This window comes from Anopheles stephensi, unplaced genomic scaffold (assembly GCF_013141755.1).
Source record: "Anopheles stephensi strain Indian unplaced genomic scaffold, UCI_ANSTEP_V1.0 ucontig94, whole genome shotgun sequence".
In the NCBI taxonomy this organism is placed as follows: domain Eukaryota; kingdom Metazoa; phylum Arthropoda; class Insecta; order Diptera; family Culicidae; genus Anopheles; species Anopheles stephensi.
In genome coordinates this window covers 179,706-199,549 of record NW_023405465.1, presented here as the reverse complement: position 1 = coordinate 199,549, position 19,844 = coordinate 179,706, and the positions used below count along the sequence as shown (strand labels likewise).

Sequence of the window (19,844 nt, the reverse complement as noted above, 5' to 3'; positions counted from 1 at the left end):
AGTAGTAGTAGTAGGGGGAGGTCCACCGGCTCTCGCATGCAGCGCGTCTTTGGCGTCTTTTTTCGAGCGCGTGCATGTTTAGTTGCGGTTTGGCAGTCGTTGATCACAAAGCTCGCGTTCGCTGTCGTGCGTCTCGATCTTCTCGCGTGTGTGAGAGTGTGTGTGTTTCCCGTGCGTGCTGGAGCTTTAAAGTGCATCCAAAGTCTTGTGGATTGCTCGCTCGAAAAGTGGATTATTTGTGCTTTATTAAAGTGCAAACCCGTTTAAGCTTACTGCATAAATACCAAAGCGCCATCATGCAACCACAAAAGCTTGTGCTCGATTGTGTCCGATGGAACCGGATGGGATTCGTCCTGGCCGTGTTGGTCGTGCTGCTCAGTGAAAGTGTAATCCAGTGTGCAACGCCAAAGGCTCTCGCGGGCAACTCACACGGTACCAGTAATTATAATTCCCTAATATTCCCTCCCCAATCTATCTGGTGGTGATCGGTCGGGTGTGTGTGTGTGTGTGTGAGTGTTTTCTTGTGTGTCTGTGTGCTTCCTTTGTTAAGGGTGGTAATGAAAAAAAAAGTTCCACTCGTACGCTTCTCCCCTTTTATGATATCACAATGATAAAAGCAGTCAGTGTTCGTCGTCCCACCGGGGAATGGTGGGCTCGCGAACTAACGATTAACATAATTATGCCGAAGAAAGTGACCCTTCGCCACAACCGGTTCGTATCCGCACACGCGCCCCACGTTATCCGGCCATTTCTGGTGTGATGGAATAGGGCCAGGATTACGCCGATCGCCGTGGATTACGTTACGTCGTCATTGGTGACGAGTTTGATTCAGTCTCGGCCTCTCTCTCTCTCTCCTGTCAGTCAGCTGTCGATGTTGGGAACAGTTGACGTGTGTAACATTGATTCAATGTTACGCTGCTTACATGTCCTTTCGCAATAATGACCTTAATTACAGGCAAATGGTTCAGAGTGTGTGCCAGATCGGATCGCTGTTTTTGTAAGTTGATCTCGCAACCGTGCGTTGTTACACTTCCCAGCTCCGCATTGTCATTCTCGATTTCTATCGAAAAACGGTGGGGGGGGGGGGGTGGTGCGTGAGACGGGGGTTATGGTTACGGTGCGTGAGGTAAAACATCGATGTCGTCGATGGCGCAAGCTTCCGGTTGGGTATTAGGTGAATCGAATGCGTTGCTATTTTGTTGAAGGTTTACTCGCCCAAAAAGGGCCGCCTTTGCCATGCCTGCACGCGTCTGCATGGTGAGAATAGACAATCGGGTACAATTTCACACATTGAAGGCTGTTGTTCTAGGCTTGAGTTGGAGAGCATGGTCAACATCTGTTTAGCGGCCACCATTGTTTAGGTTTCGCCTGGTTTTAATTTCGTTTTCAATGCAATCAATTCGATCAACCGAATTATTGCTGAGTGTTTCACGCGTTCTCTCGAGTTTTAGCTGGTTTGTCGAAGAGAAGGAATATTAGGTAAATAAGGAAGAATGGTATGGTATCCACCAACTTAAATTTTTTTAATTCTTTTAGACCTCTATAAGAAGCAGATTTTCGAGGCCATATCTATTAGACTACACATGACATGATGATAAATAACCCGGAAAGAAGTGTAAGCAGGATATGAAATCTGTTCGATTCTTAACGCTCGTGATCTCATGAAGCTCTTATGAAACTTGTTTATTAATTTGCAAATTAAATGTGAAAATCAAAGAATTAACAGTGCTATTGTAATAAATTTGAATTAGATTTAAATACACACTACCAAATCGTTTGTGCAATTCTATAGTAGAATGGAGCTAACTGTAGTCATTGGAAGTGACTTGACTGATGAATATGAATGCGACATCGAGTGAATACCTCGGCTGATTTATTACTTGGTTTGGAGGACTTGGTTTCAATTCGGTAGAAGACACTGTAATATGAGATGTAGACAAATTATTGCTGGAGCAGCTCAACAAGTTTTTTTGTGTAAATTAATAATATCTTCCCTTTGCTTTATTCTGTTTGACCTTCATAAGCCAATCATTTAAATTAATATAGTGAAAAAAGTCAAAATCTATTGAAAATGAGCTACTCTTGACGAACAAAATGGCAGAAAAACTCCCTTCAAATATTTCAAGATAACTCTTGCTTCTCTGGTTCTTGACAAACGTTATTGATAGTTTTCTACTGAAGCTCCCTAAAATTCTCCCTTTGGACCATCTTTTATCTATTTCATCTATTGTCTTTCAGCCCGGGAATTGCATGATAAAATTTTGCCTGGACCAGATTTTGAAACATCCTTAAAAACCATCGAGATTTTTGCATTTTCCATTTCTTGTTTAATAAAACTTGAATGGCTTCAAAGGACAATGATGATGATAGCAAATTGAGTCCATGCAATAAACCTTGCTCTGTAATATAAATTTTAAACCCAAAAAAGCAACATTGCCCTCTAAATTTTAATCCATTATTCAGGTTCCTCTTGATGAACTCTTCTCGATTTCTCGAATCGAAAATAAATAGCAAATTTGATGAATTTAACTAATGATGCTTACCTTCTGAACCTCATTCGAAACTAACCCCCATCAAATCAAATGAAACCTGAAGCTTCGATTCGATTTCGCTTGTTAGCTCGCGCTGTTGTTTAGTGGTAATAAATTGGCTTAACCTTTCCCCGTCCAAAAATCCATCCATCTTCTGAGCGGCACGCAGAGTCGGGCGGGTGATTCGAGTTTCAATCAAAACATATGCTCAATCCACCGGTCCAGCCGGTAGATGCGGTAATGAGCTATCCATCCATTACCGGCAAAAACGAGCCAAACGCACCGCAACCATTCCAAGACAGGCATGGAGTTTGATCGGGCAAAGAATTTTAAGCTCGCCGTTGAGCTTGTGCATTCCTCCATAATGTAACCACGTGTCCTAATCACTTTCGGACTGAACTGGGACCATTTCACAACATTTGTAGGAAAACCAGCTGCGAACGATTCGTATCAATCATGGTGCGTACACTTTGTCACTGTTGAGACACCTTCCGCGAGCGATCACGTGCGTGTGGTGGGCCACCATTGCGCACCGAGCAGAGTGCAGTTTGAAATTTGTACAAAGAATTGTATTTAAATTATGGGCACCGCACGAACCACAGTTTGCGGCCTAGCCTGGCAGTACTCGAGTCGAGTGTGACGCATGTTGATATTGCAGCCTTGTTGTCGTTTCTGATGGCAGCATCCATTTAACGCACCGCATTGCCTCACGCCCAGTCAAATGGCCCCTGCTCTGTTGGCTCGCGATCATAATACAGTTTTAAGCTGTCCGAAATAATTGTTTCATAGAGATTATGGTACCTTCAGGCGAGGCCATATGTGTGGCTCAACACATATTCCGAATGTAGCGTGTGGTGTAAGAGATCGAAGAAGCATGTGGATCGATTGTTTTGCACACAGCTGCACCGATCGGACCAAACAGACTCTTGGTGTGCTGCTTCCTTGGTGCGCGATCGTTTCATAATCCAGCACTAACCTGGCTCAGGGACGCTATCATTGACGTCGTCTTGTTCGCCCTAAAAGACGATCAATGCATTCATCGCCCAAACGGCCCGACGCCATGTGAATTTAATGACATTTGGATCGCGTCAATTCAACGCGTTTTTCCCGCGCTGCTCAAATTCCGGCCCGGATTTTCGAGGGCCACGCACCTTAATGCACATTCTTCACTGAGATGAACGATTGTTAGCAGAAGCTTCACCGCATCGCAATCTGAATGGAATGAACTGGTATGTTGGAGTAAAAGGCATCCAGCAAGCCTCCGGTGCCCTGTGCTTGACCCCTGTGTGGCTGGTCACTCTTTGGGAGGGTTTAGGTGCCACGCGTTATGGGCACGATCTTTTATGGTAGTAGCATGGTTAATGCGTAAAATGAAGATAAAAGCCGGACGGGAGTTGCTCGGTCGTTGGTGCTTTGGTTGATTGGGCTTTCAGGGCCGTATTTCATTTCCCACCCCGGGGGCGCGAAAAGGTTGATCACGAGGAAGATATGAGCGGATTGATGAGGGAATATTTTAGTATTTCCTGTGACAATGACAAAGTGATGCTTTATAGGTTGAAAGTAAGAAGGTTTTGTCACTATTTATGTTTGACTTTTGATTTGCTATTAACTTTTACTGGAATTGCTAAATTTATGAGTGACTTTCTATTTTATCTAAAACAAGAAAAAAAGTTGATGTACGGTTTCCGAGATGAACTACTAGTGAGAGAGAAATATCATGAGTTTTCTCAATATTATTTGGACCACCCATCTGTAAAACTAGACAGTGTTAGAAATAATCAAAAAAATTGTTTAAGTAATGACAGAGTTGAAGTATCTTCTTGAGCAGAGTCCAGCAATAGCTTACACATTACTAGTTGAAACTTTTGAAATTTTGAGCTAATCGTTAATAGTTTGCTATGAAATAGGATGTTTGTAGCCGTAAATGCAACTCGTATAGCTTAAGGGTTTTTTTTTACAATTTATCCTTCTATCAATGCATTTGTTATAGACAATATCACTATATTTATTGCACATTAGGCGATTTTTAGGCTTTAATTTTGCAGCTGGTTTTAACACCAATTCTACCGAATTTTTGAAGTCAATATTTACAACATGATCATAATATCACGAAGATCTTGATGAACTCAATATATTCATTGGGGCGGTCCGGTGGCCGATGACAAATAAGCGCCGGTCTTCCCACGACAGGGCCGAGGTTCAAACCCCATGCAAACCGGCTCACCGTACGAAGGACTTGACGATCAGGCAACGGGTAAAAGCAAGTCACAATAGGCCAGAAATGGCAGGCCTGGACCTCTCGCGGTTATAGAACCGAAGAAGAAGTATGCTGACTGGTGTTGTTGCATCCTGAATAACAGGGAGTGCGTGATTTAAAACTTTTCGATTTGACACTCTCTTCTGTTCGACAACTCTGTGGCAATTAGTAACTCCCTAGGAGTGAGTTTCTGTGAATTGAATCTCAAAAGAGCATTTAAGCGATTTCCTACTTAAATTCAAATATATTTTTCAATTTAATTAAAACGGTCCGACAGTATTTTTGGGAACTTCAATTTAAAATTCAATAGGAAAGACGAAAGCTGTATTTTCGTCATGTTTTATTTAAGTCGTGTGAAATATTAAAGGAGATTATGAAGGAGAGAGTTTTGAATTTATGAAAGCATCCTTGATAGTTTCCCCCAAATCCAAGGAAATATTCAAAGAGATCACGACGATCTCACTTGCTGTTTGAACAAGTCTGTAGCACAAGGGAACAAACAAAAGACTCTTAATACCCCAAAAAGTTGACCTTAAGCGCTGCTTCTCTTCACTACAAACATACGGATGCGTGTACCGATGTGCCAAGCACCGAACGTGTGCCATCATCCCGATGGACCCCCCCGAAAAGTTCATCCTTCAATTTGGCACACGTTAATATGCATGTGTAAGCCCGATGGTACCCGATGTGTAGTAAGTGGTTTCATCGACGACAACGACAAGCTACGCACAAGGTGCATGCCATTAGCGCTGGCTACCCAACCAGCAACATCAAAGATGCGTCCTCGCGTGAAAACCCGTGAAATAAATGTCAAGGCGTCACCGTACAATTAATCTCACATTATCCTCCCGAAAAAAAAAACTGCGCTGATGTTGCGGATGCGCTGGTGCCTATTGAACCTTGGTATTACTGAGGGACCAACGGAGCAAAACAGAAAAGCGACAGCTACATCTCATTCGGGTGTTTTGAGTACCGAGACGAAAACGGATCGGCGATCCGTACGTCCTACCGCGAGGTTCCGTCTTCGCACGGGAATGTCAAAATTGAATTATCTCCATACTTGCGCCGCCATTACGCAATGGACAGTCGAGCAACTGGGCCCGGCACGGTGACGCTGTTTTCGTCCAATTCGACCAACTACAGCACCGCTTACATAAGCATGCGCCAGGCTTTTAATGGACCGAGATCACGAATCCAGCGCCGCTGAGCACCAAGCTCAGGGAAGTAGTCCGTGAGTGAGGTTCACGTGGGTATGCACGACACGGTATGATCGTTGGTAGAAAGGTTGAGAAATGCGATCATATTTCCATGACGCTGATTCGTCCTCGAAGCTTAAGCACACCTTTGACTTGGGGGTACTGTTGGTCACTTTAGATAGGTTCGTTTAGAATTTCCAGATCAAAAGAGGATAATAATGCACGACAATAAAGCGAATGGATTAGCTAGAGGATAGTTTATGACTATGAGATTCTTGATAGATTGGTGCAGTTGTACTTGGAAATTCAATTGAATTTTGAATTGATCATCAGCAATGAAGACATCATCGATCATCCCAACCAAAGCGAACGCTTCTACATTGTTTACCGGTTCTCACACAAGCGAAGCAACAACCAGAAGCTTAACATCCCATCCGACCAGAGAAGAGCCATCGTGGTCAAACTCCTTTCACTTCAAGTAATAATATTCCTTTTAATATTTCACATTGTTAAACTGCTTTGGCTGCTTCAGTGCTTGAGAAACCTTGGCACGTTGTTCGCTCGCAAGAGCTACACCGTTTGTGGAAGGAATTTAATTAATGCCCAGCCGCGAGCAGATCCTCCCGGTCGCAGACAGCATCGAATGACCTTAACCTTAATGCACCTGTCCTGTGGCTGTCAGTTGCTGTACTGCTGCCTATCGGCTGCTACCAGCGTGCTTCAGGATAAATTCTTGTCCCGACCGACAAACGCTAATCGATCATGTCTAGCGCGTTCGGTATGGGTACCTTGTCATGATGCATCTAATCAGTGTTCGTTCGTGTTGAGTTGCAGCGCCACATACTCACCCCCCCCCCCCCAAAGACACACTCCCCGTGTCAAGATAATGCCACTTTATCGGAATTCTATTCAAATGAATTCCTCCCAAAAAGGGGTCCGTTTTGGCAAATTTGAAGATTTTTTTTTCAGCCGACCGATGTATTCGTGTGATTTAGTTATTCAACTTGATAAGCAACGAACCACCTACCTTGGCCTTCTTAACGGCATCTTCAAAATATCGGTGGTATCGGTGGTTATCGGAGCACCGTCTGTGGGAAGGATAGTAATTTTTCTTGAGTTAGCTGGTGAAAAAAGAGCGGAAAGAGTATAATTAGAAATGAGGAGCAATTAATACACTCAATGTATTGTGCAGCGGGAGGCTATTTCAGATAAAGCATTATCATTTCCTGCTCTTTCGAAATGGAGCGATGGACACAGTGGACAAAAGCGCATATTAAAGTTAATCGCAGTCCGTCTCTAGCCAACGGCAGGAAATGGGTTCCAGAAATCAACTCGAATGTTAAGCTGAATTCCATTAACTGTGATTATTTTAAATGTCTTTATTGGAAGCAAGCAAAATAGGCAAGATGGTATGAATTTATATAATTACCTGTTTAGTGTTTTTAATGTATCCTGAGGAAGTAAACTTGTAAATCAGAAAAGATCTTACGGTAGATCAAACAGTTTCTTTGAATTTTTGATTTAAAATTTGAAGTTACATATCAAATAATTCAACAAGTCTGAACAAGCCTGTTTACGTTTCAAGAGATCTATAGAGTACAGTGGGGCGAAATGCATTCTCCCATCGGGTGAATATTATGGTTAAGATTTGTTTTAAATTGTGTGCGAATGTGGGAATCTGTGTGTTAGAGCTTTTCATTCAATTATTGAAGGATGCATCTAATTATAAATCGAAGTAAATAAAAAAAACTACAATTCTATATATAAAAATTGCCATCTAAAATAAAGTTAAACCTTCAAATTAAGCTTGGATTAATTAACTCTTGGACGCTTTATAAATAACCATTCTTTATAAATAAAACTTTATAAATAACCATTTTTTATTCAAGGAACCATTCGTTCCCTAATATATATTAACGAATAATAATGTTATTCAAAATCGAGCATCTGCCTTCAAAATTCTAGACCTATTGCTTATTTTTATGTGTCCTAGGCTTACTCCCCTGCGAAGTGATTTCATTCAATAACATTTTTTTTTATGTTGATGTTTTTTTATGTTACTGATTAAACAGCCTATTATTTATCACAGGCCTTTTTAAACAAATGTAATGCCAAAATGGCGTGGTCCGGTGGTCGTGGCGACAGCGATTCCGGTCTACACACGACAGGTCCAAATCCGTAGGGCTGACTACCTTGCTGCGGGTAAAATCAAGTCACCGGAAGCCATAAATGGCCGAGATCTTTCGAGGTTTAGTGCCAACGCCATATTTTATAAAGGCAGAATAAAGATTTTTTTCATTTAAAAAATAATTCTGAACACCTTCGACCTGTGTCAGCAAAATGAGTATAAATTTATGATGCTCGATGCATAATATAACAGCAATGCGGTTAGGCTGTTCCTAAGGAATACAAATGTTATATCAAACAAGCATGAAGTATTAACTTTATTTTTCGTATTTTGTTGAAAGATGCATGGGTTTAAGTCTTTTTTTACACGTATAGCAGCTAAAAAGACAATTGTCTGATATGGAGTTCCTTAATTATAAAGTTTAAGCCTGATGCATCAGCTAATTTACCTTCTAATAGCTTTCTTCTTTTAGTATGCCTTATTTTGCTTGACTTTATACCAGAGGTTTTCAATTGTTCTGTTGTTTTTTACAACTAAATCCACAGATTGTCCGAATTGCGTTGAAGAATCTACTGCCCCACCACGATGGACTATGCCGTTGCTGAAGCTGGGAGAGAAGCGTTACTACCTCAGCATCTTCTTCAAGGTACGTATTAAATGCGAAGCAAGATAAATCTGGATTGAAGCATACTTATTTTTCTTTTCTTCCCCACAGGCTAACTGGTTCAAAGCGCTGCAGTACTGTCGGTTCCATGGAATGCAACTTGCCAGCATACAGACACAGGAAGAGAACGATCGGTTGGAGAAATACGTTAAAGATTATGGTGGGCTTAATATAAAGAAAAACACTCTTAATCTTTTCGTGATACTAACATTTCTTGTCCATTCACAGGTCTCGCAACGGAACACTTCTGGACCTCGGGTACCGATCTGGCCGAGGAGGGTAGTTTCTTCTGGGTGTCGAACGGACGGCCACTTTCCTTCACGAACTGGAACGCCGGTGAACCGAACAACTTCCGCTACGAAAACGGCGAGGAGGAACACTGCCTTGAGCTGTGGAACCGTGATGGCAAGGGGCTGAAGTGGAACGATACACCCTGCAGCTTCGAAACGTACTTCATCTGCGAGGTTTAAACAAACCCGGGACTGACTTTGTGTGCCTTTTCCACCCATATCCAGCTGCGAGAAGTAAACGGGGAAATGATCATACCGCCGGGTCTTTGTCGTTGAATCCTTCAAGTAATCTCTCATACTCAACCGCTATTGTTCGAATGGCTGGCCTCCCATTTCCGGGACCCGGCCTTTTGCTGTATGTGTTCAAATGAAAGTGTGTCATTACAAAAAACCCCCGCGAGCAAGTGAGCCGATGTCTGATGGATGTTCGAATGACATTCCGGGGGATGATCGTCTTACTCGCTGCTAGCTTCTCACCTCGGTGTCGCTCCTCCTCTATACTCTATCGTGTAGTATTTATATAGCTGATATATACGAGCTCGATGCAATTATCACGAGGGCCGTACGGAACAAAGTGTAGTTTATTTAAGTAAGCTCTTGCACATTTTTCTTCCTTTCGGATCAAATTCGAGCGTTTTATACGCACTTTTATCATTCTTTTTTCCGATTTTGGCTTTTGCTAAGATTTGGTTTCTTCTTCTTCTTGTCTCATCAACCTTGTATCATTTTTATCTCGCGATAGGTCTCCTTTATCCTTTTGTCCCGTTTTTTCCCACGGCATCGTGTTCGTTTAGACGTTTGTGTTTTTCGCTCTCCCTCACGTGTTTAAGTGTATGTACATAAGGTTTCGCATTACTGGCCAGAAATGTGTAGTGTAATTGATAAATAATAAAAAACAACATATTTGCCAAATATAACACCCGAGAAGGTTGATTTATTTGATGAATTTGAAAAAAAATCGACTACAAGAGAGTCGATTCGCTCGAAGAGTACAATTTGATGAATTCCTAGTCCTAGCTTCTGCAAGTTTGTAACTGTTTTTTATCACTTTCAACTAATTGAACAAAATGTATGGAACAATTATTTACCAAATGAATTTCTTAGGACAGTTCTCTTGGGCTGTGTCGATCTATTGGCGATTTAAATAAAAACCCAAATTGCATACATTCAGGCGCTTGTACTTCAAATGCAACCCAACAGCGGGCTATGTAATTAAATGAACTAAACAGCTAGAAAACCGGGTTTTTTCTAATTTTAAGACAAATTCCTGATACACCTGACCGTCACAACACAAAAAACAAATTCAGGCTCAATCGGAGGCATAGAATCGGAAATATAAGTAATTAAAATCCGGTGTTGGTATCCTGGTATACGGATGTCCCGAATCCGGTAAAATAAATAAATACATTGCATACATTCAGGCGTTTGCAGTTCAAAGTCTGTTGGGTCGAATGCAAATGAATAAATTTTATTAAACTGCTAGAACGAGAGTTTTTTCACATTTTTTCCTCATGATTACTTTATTGAAAATAAAAACTAATAAATTTGAAATCAATGTACTTCTTAAAATAAAAAATAAACTCTTCAATTAGAACCGTTCTTCTGTGAATGATTTTAACACTGTTCTTCGCTTTCTGAACTTCGGTAAGATTATTTTAATGATTCACAGACTACAGTATGGGGAATTCCCACTCTTATCATTTGGAAGCTGACCTGTAGTGAGCCTTCTCCGTGCGCTTCTTATCTCCGACACCATGCCATGCTTTGCAGGAGATTTTTACGCTCCGAGATCTCGTACACAGAAGTACACACAGTGCCAGTACAATTAACAGCTCTATTTATTTTGTGGCAGCTTCGCAACTTTTTTCGCAAAAGGAATGGCTTTTAAACAAATCGGTACAAAGAGCTCGTTCGTATTATTTTTTCTTATTACCTGGCTGTCGGTAGCGAGTAGCAATATTTCTGGTGCAAATAATGTTGATGGTAAGAACCAAGAAAACTCGCTTTTATTCATTCATCGATTGTGATACAATCTCTTTCTATTGGGTTCTACAGACGTCCTTCGACAAAATGGGTGCCTTTGTCCGTGCAAGCCATCCGAGGAGAAAGAGTACTACATTCCCATCAGACGGGTAGAGTTTTCCGAAAAAAGTGTATTATGTGAGACATTTCAGCCAACTTTTTATCTCCTTCACAGACAAGTAATTGGTATGGGGCGGTTGCGTTTTGCAACAGTGTCGGAATGGAGATAGCCGAGGTGCTAAACGAGGACGAAGCTAGTGCGTTGCGTCAAGTGTTGCAGGAGGAAGAATCCGATCTCGATATGGAGTTCTTCTGGATTGGAGCAAATGATTTGGGCACACTGGGCACCCATCGTTGGGGACTTAGCGGACGTCCGGTGACGTACAGCAACTGGACAGAAGGTGAACCAAATCATGCTCTCTCCGACGATGGACAGACAGAGCGATGTGTGGCCATTGCAAAGGATACGTTCGTGTGGAACGATTTCCAATGCACCGGGCGTAAAAAATTCGTCTGTCAACAGTTTCGCGATGAATGAAGAGAATCATTAAATCAAAATCGGGAAATATAGTGTATTGCTGCGTTATGCTCTTAGCGTCGCTAATATTCACAAATAAATTGTCTCGCTTCATTATCACAAGGAGCCCGAATCCATCGCATAGTATCACCCTGTATGTAAACGCAAAACGGTTCCGAAAGCTGATTACCGGTCGGTGCTGATGCTGGGTTCCACTCCGGTTGATTCACCTCCTGATCAGTTAAACCCCACCGAATACCACTTCCCGCAAGAGTGTTCGCTCCAATCCAGTACGGTATCTGACTGCGGGACTGTGACCGTAGGTTGCGTCGCGTTTGCTCCAAATGCAGCTGCAGCAGTCGTCGATCGTTTGCATCCTTTATCGTCACAATAGACATACCGATCGAATTACAGTACGCCACCGCATCAAACCAATTGAGCTGGAGTTTGGCGGATGACAAGACCATGAAAAATGCTTCAAAGGTAACAATGCACTGATCTACATACCCGTTCACTTGACACGGTGTAAAGTTTTCCGCCACGGGGATTTCCGCATGGGCAAACGCAAAGCTTCTGAAGGATTATATCTGAAAGATCGTAGGCGTATTTTTATTCGCTTTCGCAATTTTTGATTACTTCACAAGTGTTTTTGTTTTACCGAGAGCTGATAGTGAAGTGGAACAATTTGTAGCAATAATCAAGCTCAGTATAACAACTGTAGCTCCCAAGATGCTGGTCTTTCGGAACATCATGATGCACTTTTAATATCGATCAAAGCAATAACGACTGTTGATAGCAGTTTCTTAGCGAGGTACAAAGGTATGGGAAAGATTTATATGGATTAAATGTTAATTGTGCAGCATCTCGCCACTCTCTGAAGTGTTGACTGTGTAATGCGTGAAGCCAGAAAGTACAGAGAGTGAGTAATTAATTTCAAAATCTTTACCTCTTATCAATCCCCCTAGGGAATTCAATTTTGAAAATAGTAACGTTAGTTACGAATTTAATAGGCTTTTTTCAGACTAGAATGATTGATTTAAGTGTAATAAAATGTTCATTTTGCAAACAGGAGGTAATTTTGCTGATTTATAGCACATGCTATTTCACCACGATAGTTGTTCAAGTACAATGCAAAACCAATTCAACGGTTCAATTTGAATTTCAAATGAATTTGAGTTATTTCTATCCGACCCGGCAGCCGGAGCTAACGTTCCCGCACCATCACCACAACACCTTCTGTCAAATGTGTCACAGCTGTCAAAAGTGTTTGATGTCGCTTTGGCTTGGCTTTGTTTTTTCCTGCACGAAGAAAACGATTGTAAAATAATACAAATTGTTTGATAATTCTACTGTGCAAAGCATTTTATCATGTCGCAACGGTTTCCGGCGGCAAACGTGAATGCTGGTCCGGGTTCGCAGCGTTATCCGGCGTCACCGGGCCCAAACAATCAACCCCCGGTGATGCGTCCGTACGGACCGGGAAACAATTTTTCGGTGAGCTACTTTTACTTGTACAGAAATGTTTCCAAAATAGACAAAGTACAGTAGCTTAAGCTTACGAACAAAGCACGTGTCTATAACTCGTCTTTCTGTTTTTGATTTCAGCCGCGAGCATACACGCCACCACCCCAGATGGGAGGAGGCGGTGGACCGGCTCAGAATCAACATCAACGCCCGATGCAACCCGGCTTTCAAGGTGGAAGCATGAGGGGTTCGCCGATGTCTGGCTCTTCCGGGAGCAAGCGTAGTTCCGAAAGTCGAGCCGCTATGAATCAAGCTCAGCAGAAAAAGTAAGTGATTGAAATAAGATGATTCCAGAGGAGTTAATTGCTCATAATACCGGTCCCGCAATTTTCAGTGATTACTCGGTAAAAAAGAAGAAAAAGCTAGCCGATAAAATACTCCCGCAGAAGGTGCGCGATCTCGTACCCGAATCCCAAGCCTACATGGATTTGCTTGCGTTCGAGCGCAAGCTGGATGCCACCATAATGCGCAAACGGTTGGACATTCAGGAAGCGTTGAAGCGTCCGATGAAGCAGAAGCGCAAGCTACGCATCTTCATCTCCAACACGTTCTATCCTAGCAAGGACGGTAGCGAAGGTGACGCGAACCCGGACGGTTCCGTGGCATCGTGGGAGCTGCGCGTTGAGGGTCGCCTGCTGGAGGACAACAAATCGGACCCGACCAAGATAAAGCGTAAATTTTCCAGCTTCTTCAAATCGCTCGTCATCGAGCTGGACAAGGATCTGTACGGGCCGGACAACCATCTGGTCGAGTGGCACCGTACACACTCCACGCAGGAAACGGACGGGTTTCAGGTAAAGCGCCCTGGAGATCGGAACGTACGCTGCACCATCTTGCTGCTGCTCGATTACCAGCCGTTGCAGTTTAAGCTTGACCCGCGCCTTGCCCGTCTGCTCGGCGTGCACACACAAACGCGCCCGGTTATCATTTCCGCGCTGTGGCAGTACATCAAAACGCACAAGCTGCAGGACGCACACGAGCGGGAGTACATTGCGTGTGACAAATATTTGGAACAAATCTTCGGCTGTCCACGCATGAAGTTTGCGGAAATCCCGCAACGACTAAACCCGCTGCTGCACCCACCGGATCCGATCGTGATCAATCACGTGATTACGGTGGAGGGTGGGCTGGAGAACAAACAGACGGCCTGCTACGACATAGACGTCGAGGTGGACGACACGCTCAAGAATCAGATGAACACGTTCCTGCTCAGCACGGCGAGCCAGCAGGAAATACAGACGCTCGACGGTAAGATCCACGACACGGTCGAGACGATCAATCAGCTGAAAACGAATCGCGAGTTCTTCCTAAGCTTCGCCAAGGATCCGCAAACGTTCATACAGAAGTGGATCGTGTCGCAAACGCGCGACCTCAAGGCAATGACCGACATCGTCGGCAATCCGGAGGAAGAGCGGCGGGCCGAATTCTACCACCAGCCCTGGACACAGGAAGCGGTGTCGAGATACTTCTTCACCAAGGTAAACCAGAAACGGGCCGAACTGGAACAGGCGCTCGGCATTCGCAATTCATAACGCGATCGAGAAGTTCCGAGCAATCGGCAAGCCGCTGCAATCGTCTGCCCGTGATTTCCAAGTTTTGTATTGTCCTCCAATATTCAATTTTATTACTACACTAAGACGCGCTAACAGAGCCAGGCCAACACATCCGTGCTTGCGGAGGTGTCTCAACTAGCTGCAATCAGTTTGACGCTAATTCTACGAATCGCGCTCGTAATTTAATGAAAATAAATACTCTAGGAGTGTGTAACCATTCCGCAGATACGCGTTTTGGGCAGATATTGCCACGGTGAAAGAAATTCGAAAAAAGTAGAACCTTCTGGTGCTTTACGGTCCTTACTCTTTAGTCGAGTATATCTAATCCAAGAGCTTGAAGAGCTTTAAAATGCACGGTTCTCTCGAAGGATTTTTCAGATAGCATTTAAACGAAACCTCTCCGTTGATCATTGGCGGGCTAAGCAAAGGCTAGTTCTATAGGCTCCAAGCAGGAAAACGAACAAGAGCATATGCCCTAATGATTCCATAGGCATATTATGTTATAGCTCTGAATCCCTGATGAACGATTCCGGACCGATTAAAGACGATCGATTCCTGATTTGAGAGTCTAAACTCCATGTTTAGGAATTTGCTTCGCTGTACTAGGATCACGGACTCATAATTGAAACTCGTTTAATAACCCTGATCTCTGATTAAGATTTGGGAATTTATGATCACAAAACCTGGGTCACAAACCCTAGGCTCTGTTAAAACTATAGCTTGGGTCCTGTCATGATGCTTAATCCGCTTAGCGTTAGAGACGCTTCTATCCTGACGCTGTCAATATTTTTCAAAGGTGGACATTGAGGCTTGTACGGGATCAGGACTTAGAGAACCTTTGGCCATGGACGTCTCCAATGAATGGTCAGTACCGTTGCCTAGGTCTTTAAATAGCTACGGGTCATTCAATTAACGTTCCCCAACATGACCCACAACGAATCAGCTAGATTTGGCCGTGAATTTCTTCTTTAATCTGTTCTGTATCGTCTGAGTTGAAAGCGCCACATCACATTTAATCGATGGTGAATCGAATAAAGCAGCTCGTGTGTGTGTGCTGCTTCCAATTGGAGCACATTTGGTTTGCACAGATGCGACAGGTACGGGAATACTACCACCAACAATATTTATTCACTCTTGTACAAAATTACACAGGAAGAGTAAAACATGCAGATGTTTCTTTGTTGATACAGATACACAGAAGCAGCAGGTTTAAGCTAGCTTTGAGGTTGTCTGGAGAGGTAAAATTGTTATGCCGTCGATTTAGAATAATTTGCAAAACATTTGAAGGTTGTGCTATTCCTATTACTATGGTTTTGTTTTAAGTATGTATCAAGACTAACTTTTAACACAGTTTATTCTTCAAGGCTACATAGTTTTCGGCCTGGGATCTGAGATTCACGTGTTTGAGTGCGATGAATCACACCATCTATTGCCATCTTCAAAAAATCGCCTTCAGATCATTCAGCGATTTCTTCTCCTTAATCGACTAGAAGCGACGTTCTAAGACTTTTTTTATTTTGCTACTGACAAAAGCACTGGACATATATAGAGTCAGAGTTCACCAGCTGAACCATGTCTTACGCCACCTTCTTTCTTTTCAACTTTACTGGAACGAGTCGAAAATTTTAGCGTTTCATGCGCAATTGACCTTCTAAAATCTTACGAATCGTTTCGAGTGATTAACTTATGTCATAAGCTATATAAACCAAATAATGGTTTTACTATCGTTTTGATCTTCTTAACACGTTCATTGCTTGAAGTCGTGGATGTTCGTGCTGGGACAAATCTTTGAAGACTTCTCTTCCATCTGCAAATGTTTTATACTGGAGTTTTTGATGAGCGTACCATTGAATCTTGAAGCATTAATAAACTCCCTTCAAAACGAAGAATTTCGGACAAATTCTTTGCTCCATTTGTTTTTCTAGATAATGAAAATCGTCAAGGACACTGAATAAAGATGAGTACTACACTAAATAAAGATGTCAAATACATAGCAATTGACCGGTAAGGTAAAAATATGCGTAACAATGGAGAACTATAATGTTAACAACCTAGAGTAGAAGAATATCATAAACATATGAGATTTGCTTTTCATTTGACCAATTTATGGTGCTTTTACAATAAAGTTTACAACAAAAGTAGTAAGTATACGAAAGCTGAAGAGTATGAACGTGAAAGACCAGGCGTCTCCATAAAGAACGTTTCGAGAAGAGATTTCTGAGTTTGAGGTAACATTCCCAATTTCAACTCTGATCAGGAGTGTCATTGAATTCAACGCTACCCTTAAAATAGCCCACACAAGACATGTATTTAAAGTTAACGAACAAATGCAAATATCCTTTATTGCTTCATCGCACTAGCAGCATCTTAGCATCTAACATTGTAGGGCCAATCGCAGGTCACGTAGTCCTCGTTAAAGTACAGACCCGTCGGACAGTTGAAGGAATACTTATACCCGGAGTAGCACCGGTAGTACTTGTTGCAGTCATACGGATCCCGGAAGTACCCGTCCCGGGTGCAAACGAAGGAACCAGAGCCGGAAGCGGCCGCTTTGGTCGTAGTGGTCGGAGCCCTCGTTGTCGGTGCAGCAGTCGCGCGCGTGGTAGTGGTAGCGGGCGCGGGACCATTATTGTTCACGCACCGGTTCAGGGTGCTCAGCAGCGTAAACTTGGGACCGCAAATGCCCCGGAAGTCATCCTGCTCAATCGACCACACCATGCCTCCGCCGAGTCCGTACTTCGCGATCACGTTGCACTTCTGGTTGACGACATCCACACTGTCGTAGCTGACCCACTCACCGTTGCCGGAAGCGTACGCCGCAATCTGGGCCGAGTCGAAATACTTCCGCGGGAATGCAGCTTCACATATTTCGTTGTATCCCAGCGAGCCGGCCTCTTGCGTGTATTGGCCAGGAGAGCCAACGCCGCTGACAGGCGCACCAACGCCATCGAAGCTCGGGTTGGACAGCCTGAACGTGCGACCGTACAGCGGAATGCCCAAGGTGAGCTTGCTGGCCGGAGCACCCCGGCTCAGCCAGTACTTCACCACAGCTTCCACGTTGAGCTGCTGCTTGTAACTCGAGTCATCGATCGAGGACGGTCCTTGATTGATCGGGGCCTGATGTCTGGTCACGCCATAGTTGCCATGCATATCGTACGTCATCAGGTTAATGTAGTTGACGATGCCCGAGATGGCCGAAATGTCGTACGCCTCGTTGGCCGCTGACTCGGGAGCCGCCACCGCAATCGTTAGCAGATAGTTGTACGGTGCGAACGCGTTCGCCAGCTCCCGGAGGAACAGCACAAAGTTCGACTTGTCCTCTGGTCTCGGATACTCCCAGTCAATGTCCATACCGTCGAATCGATGCTGCTGCAGGAACGAGACTGCGTTTCTCGCGAAGGTAGCACGCAGCTGAGGATTGGCGGCCACCGTCTTGAAGTTGGCAGTACCGGCGTTCCAGCCACCAATCGCGGCCACCGTCTTCAGGGCCGGGTTTCGCTGCTTCAGCTCGTAGAACTTGCCGATCGCGTTAAGGCCGGACGGGAGGGCGAGATAGTCGTCCGTAATGCTGATCGAACCATCCGGCTTGATGTCGAAGAAGGCGTAGTTGAGCTGGGTGCACAGGAACGGATCAATGTCCTCGGTGGCGAACTTTCCATTGCCCTGGCGATAGGTGGCCCACGTACCGTAGTAACAGACAACTTCCTCTGAAAGGTGGCAAAGGGCAGTTGGGTGGTCAGTTGGGAGTCTTGGAGAGCAGAAAAAGGGCGAAAATACTTACTGCTTTCAACCGCTGCCATGAGCGAACAGACGGCCACGAGTACCACGCTCCACAGCGATATGGAGTGGACCATTTTGACAGAGCTTGAACACCAACCCAACCCGATGTAGAGGCACCTTCGCGGTGTCGATGGCGCTTTTGGTAATGATGAACGAACTGTAAGCTTCTTTTATACGTTGCCAAAAAACTGAGAAGATGCAGCAACTGAAGCACACACATGCGTGCCAGCTGTACAAACGATCCGTGTGTCAAATGTAGGCAACATTGGTGGGCATCTCTGTACACTGCGCGACAGTTGGGGTGTGTAGAAAGCGAAACAGATGGGTTGAATATGGCAATCGATGGTGTGGTTCATTGTACTCAAACTGTCAACAATTGCTCTCAAGAAGAATTTCTCAGTCAAAGGCATTCTAGCCACTATTGGAAAACAAGTCTTGGTCATATGATAGCAGTGAGTAGTGATATATGCCACTGGATTGGACTGGACTGGACTAGTTTTAGTTTATTAGCGTTAAAGGTTTTGTAAATATTTTATTAGGTTGTATTTAGCTTATTATTGGATTGCAGCATTTGCTACATAGGCTGCTCAATTTACCGCTTAGACTTAAGTTAAGCCTAACCATAACCCCAAAACCCCTAGAATTCTGGACAAGAGTCTTAGGAATCCTAGTAATAATGCATTTCATAATAAGTCATCAAATCGTTGCTTGATGGCCTCAACAAACCTGCGAGCTACAGTAAAAACCTATTTCAGCCGAAAACTGAACCAACAGAAAAATATCTGCAACACAAGCTGCATTCGTAGGTCCATCTGAATATTTCAGAGTGATTTGGCTAAAATGTTGACACACATTTTATTGATCAGCATCTGTTTAAACCGCAAGTGTTCCTAATCGGGGATACTGCATGTGTAGCGCGCTACTTGGTTGGCAATGGATGAGATGATATGAGGTGGTACATTAGTTGCCAGCCAGACAAACCTGGACCAACGCGCTTAATCACGTGTGGTAAACAGTGACCTCATTATTTTTTTGTAAATGCCATCCAATGTTTGCTAATGCGTTCAACGATGGTTGGGCAGATTCGACATTTGGAGGACGCGCAATTGGCTCGGGGCATACTCAGATGCAAATGCTACAGAATGTTGGAGGCTTTTGAAAATATTGGACGAACAAGCACTAAGCGTCATCTATGCTTATAAGGATAAGGATATAAGGATCACAGGAGAAGAAGCCTATTTTTTAATGCAGCCATCCTCGCGATCCTCTCGGATGATTGTTCTGTGTTGGTCTTCACAATGCTTCATCTCGATTATCACGGATAGATATAATGCACCATATCAGGACTAGCACAAACCTCTCTCCACCACTCCCACGAGTCA

At 43.6% G+C, this 19,844-nt stretch overlaps 5 protein-coding genes across 6 annotated transcripts; 3 read left to right on the top strand and 2 right to left on the bottom strand.

Moving 5' to 3' along the window:
- LOC118517328 (C-type lectin domain family 4 member F-like) lies at positions 1 to 9,980 on the top strand. 2 transcript variants are annotated; one of them, XM_036063308.1, is made up of 4 exons: positions 1 to 438; positions 8,658 to 8,758; positions 8,828 to 8,936; positions 9,005 to 9,980. In XM_036063308.1, exons 1-4 carry the CDS (start codon positions 75 to 77, stop codon positions 9,244 to 9,246), a joined length of 816 nt encoding a protein of 271 aa, XP_035919201.1. In that variant the 5' UTR covers positions 1 to 74; the 3' UTR covers positions 9,247 to 9,980. The 2 variants fall into 2 exon arrangements, with proteins under 2 accessions (XP_035919201.1, XP_035919202.1); XM_036063309.1 differs by having other exon boundaries at positions 3 to 432.
- An 826-nt stretch (positions 9,981 to 10,806) lies between these two features.
- LOC118517329 (C-type lectin 37Db-like) lies at positions 10,807 to 11,722 on the top strand. The gene is made up of 3 exons (XM_036063311.1): positions 10,807 to 11,049; positions 11,122 to 11,198; positions 11,264 to 11,722. The coding sequence occupies exons 1-3, from the start codon at positions 10,944 to 10,946 to the stop codon at positions 11,624 to 11,626; spliced, it is 546 nt and encodes a 181-aa protein (XP_035919204.1). The 5' UTR covers positions 10,807 to 10,943; the 3' UTR covers positions 11,627 to 11,722.
- LOC118517330 lies at positions 11,643 to 12,517 on the bottom strand. The gene is made up of 3 exons (XM_036063312.1): positions 12,264 to 12,517; positions 12,113 to 12,192; positions 11,643 to 12,045 (listed from the first exon to the last, which is right to left on the bottom strand). The coding sequence occupies exons 1-3, from the start codon at positions 12,355 to 12,357 to the stop codon at positions 11,689 to 11,691; spliced, it is 531 nt and encodes a 176-aa protein (XP_035919205.1). The 5' UTR covers positions 12,358 to 12,517; the 3' UTR covers positions 11,643 to 11,688.
- A 347-nt stretch (positions 12,518 to 12,864) lies between these two features.
- Positions 12,865 to 14,906, top strand: LOC118517318 (brahma-associated protein of 60 kDa-like). The gene is made up of 3 exons (XM_036063297.1): positions 12,865 to 13,099; positions 13,211 to 13,395; positions 13,464 to 14,906. The coding sequence occupies exons 1-3, from the start codon at positions 12,974 to 12,976 to the stop codon at positions 14,659 to 14,661; spliced, it is 1,509 nt and encodes a 502-aa protein (XP_035919190.1). The 5' UTR covers positions 12,865 to 12,973; the 3' UTR covers positions 14,662 to 14,906.
- Positions 14,907 to 16,990: 2,084 nt separating this feature from the next.
- Positions 16,991 to 18,588, bottom strand: LOC118517322 (chitinase-3-like protein 1). Its single transcript, XM_036063302.1, has 2 exons — positions 18,464 to 18,588; positions 16,991 to 18,389 (listed from the first exon to the last, which is right to left on the bottom strand). The coding sequence occupies exons 1-2, from the start codon at positions 18,534 to 18,536 to the stop codon at positions 17,050 to 17,052; spliced, it is 1,413 nt and encodes a 470-aa protein (XP_035919195.1). The 5' UTR covers positions 18,537 to 18,588; the 3' UTR covers positions 16,991 to 17,049.
- Between the last annotated feature and the right edge of the window lie 1,256 nt (positions 18,589 to 19,844).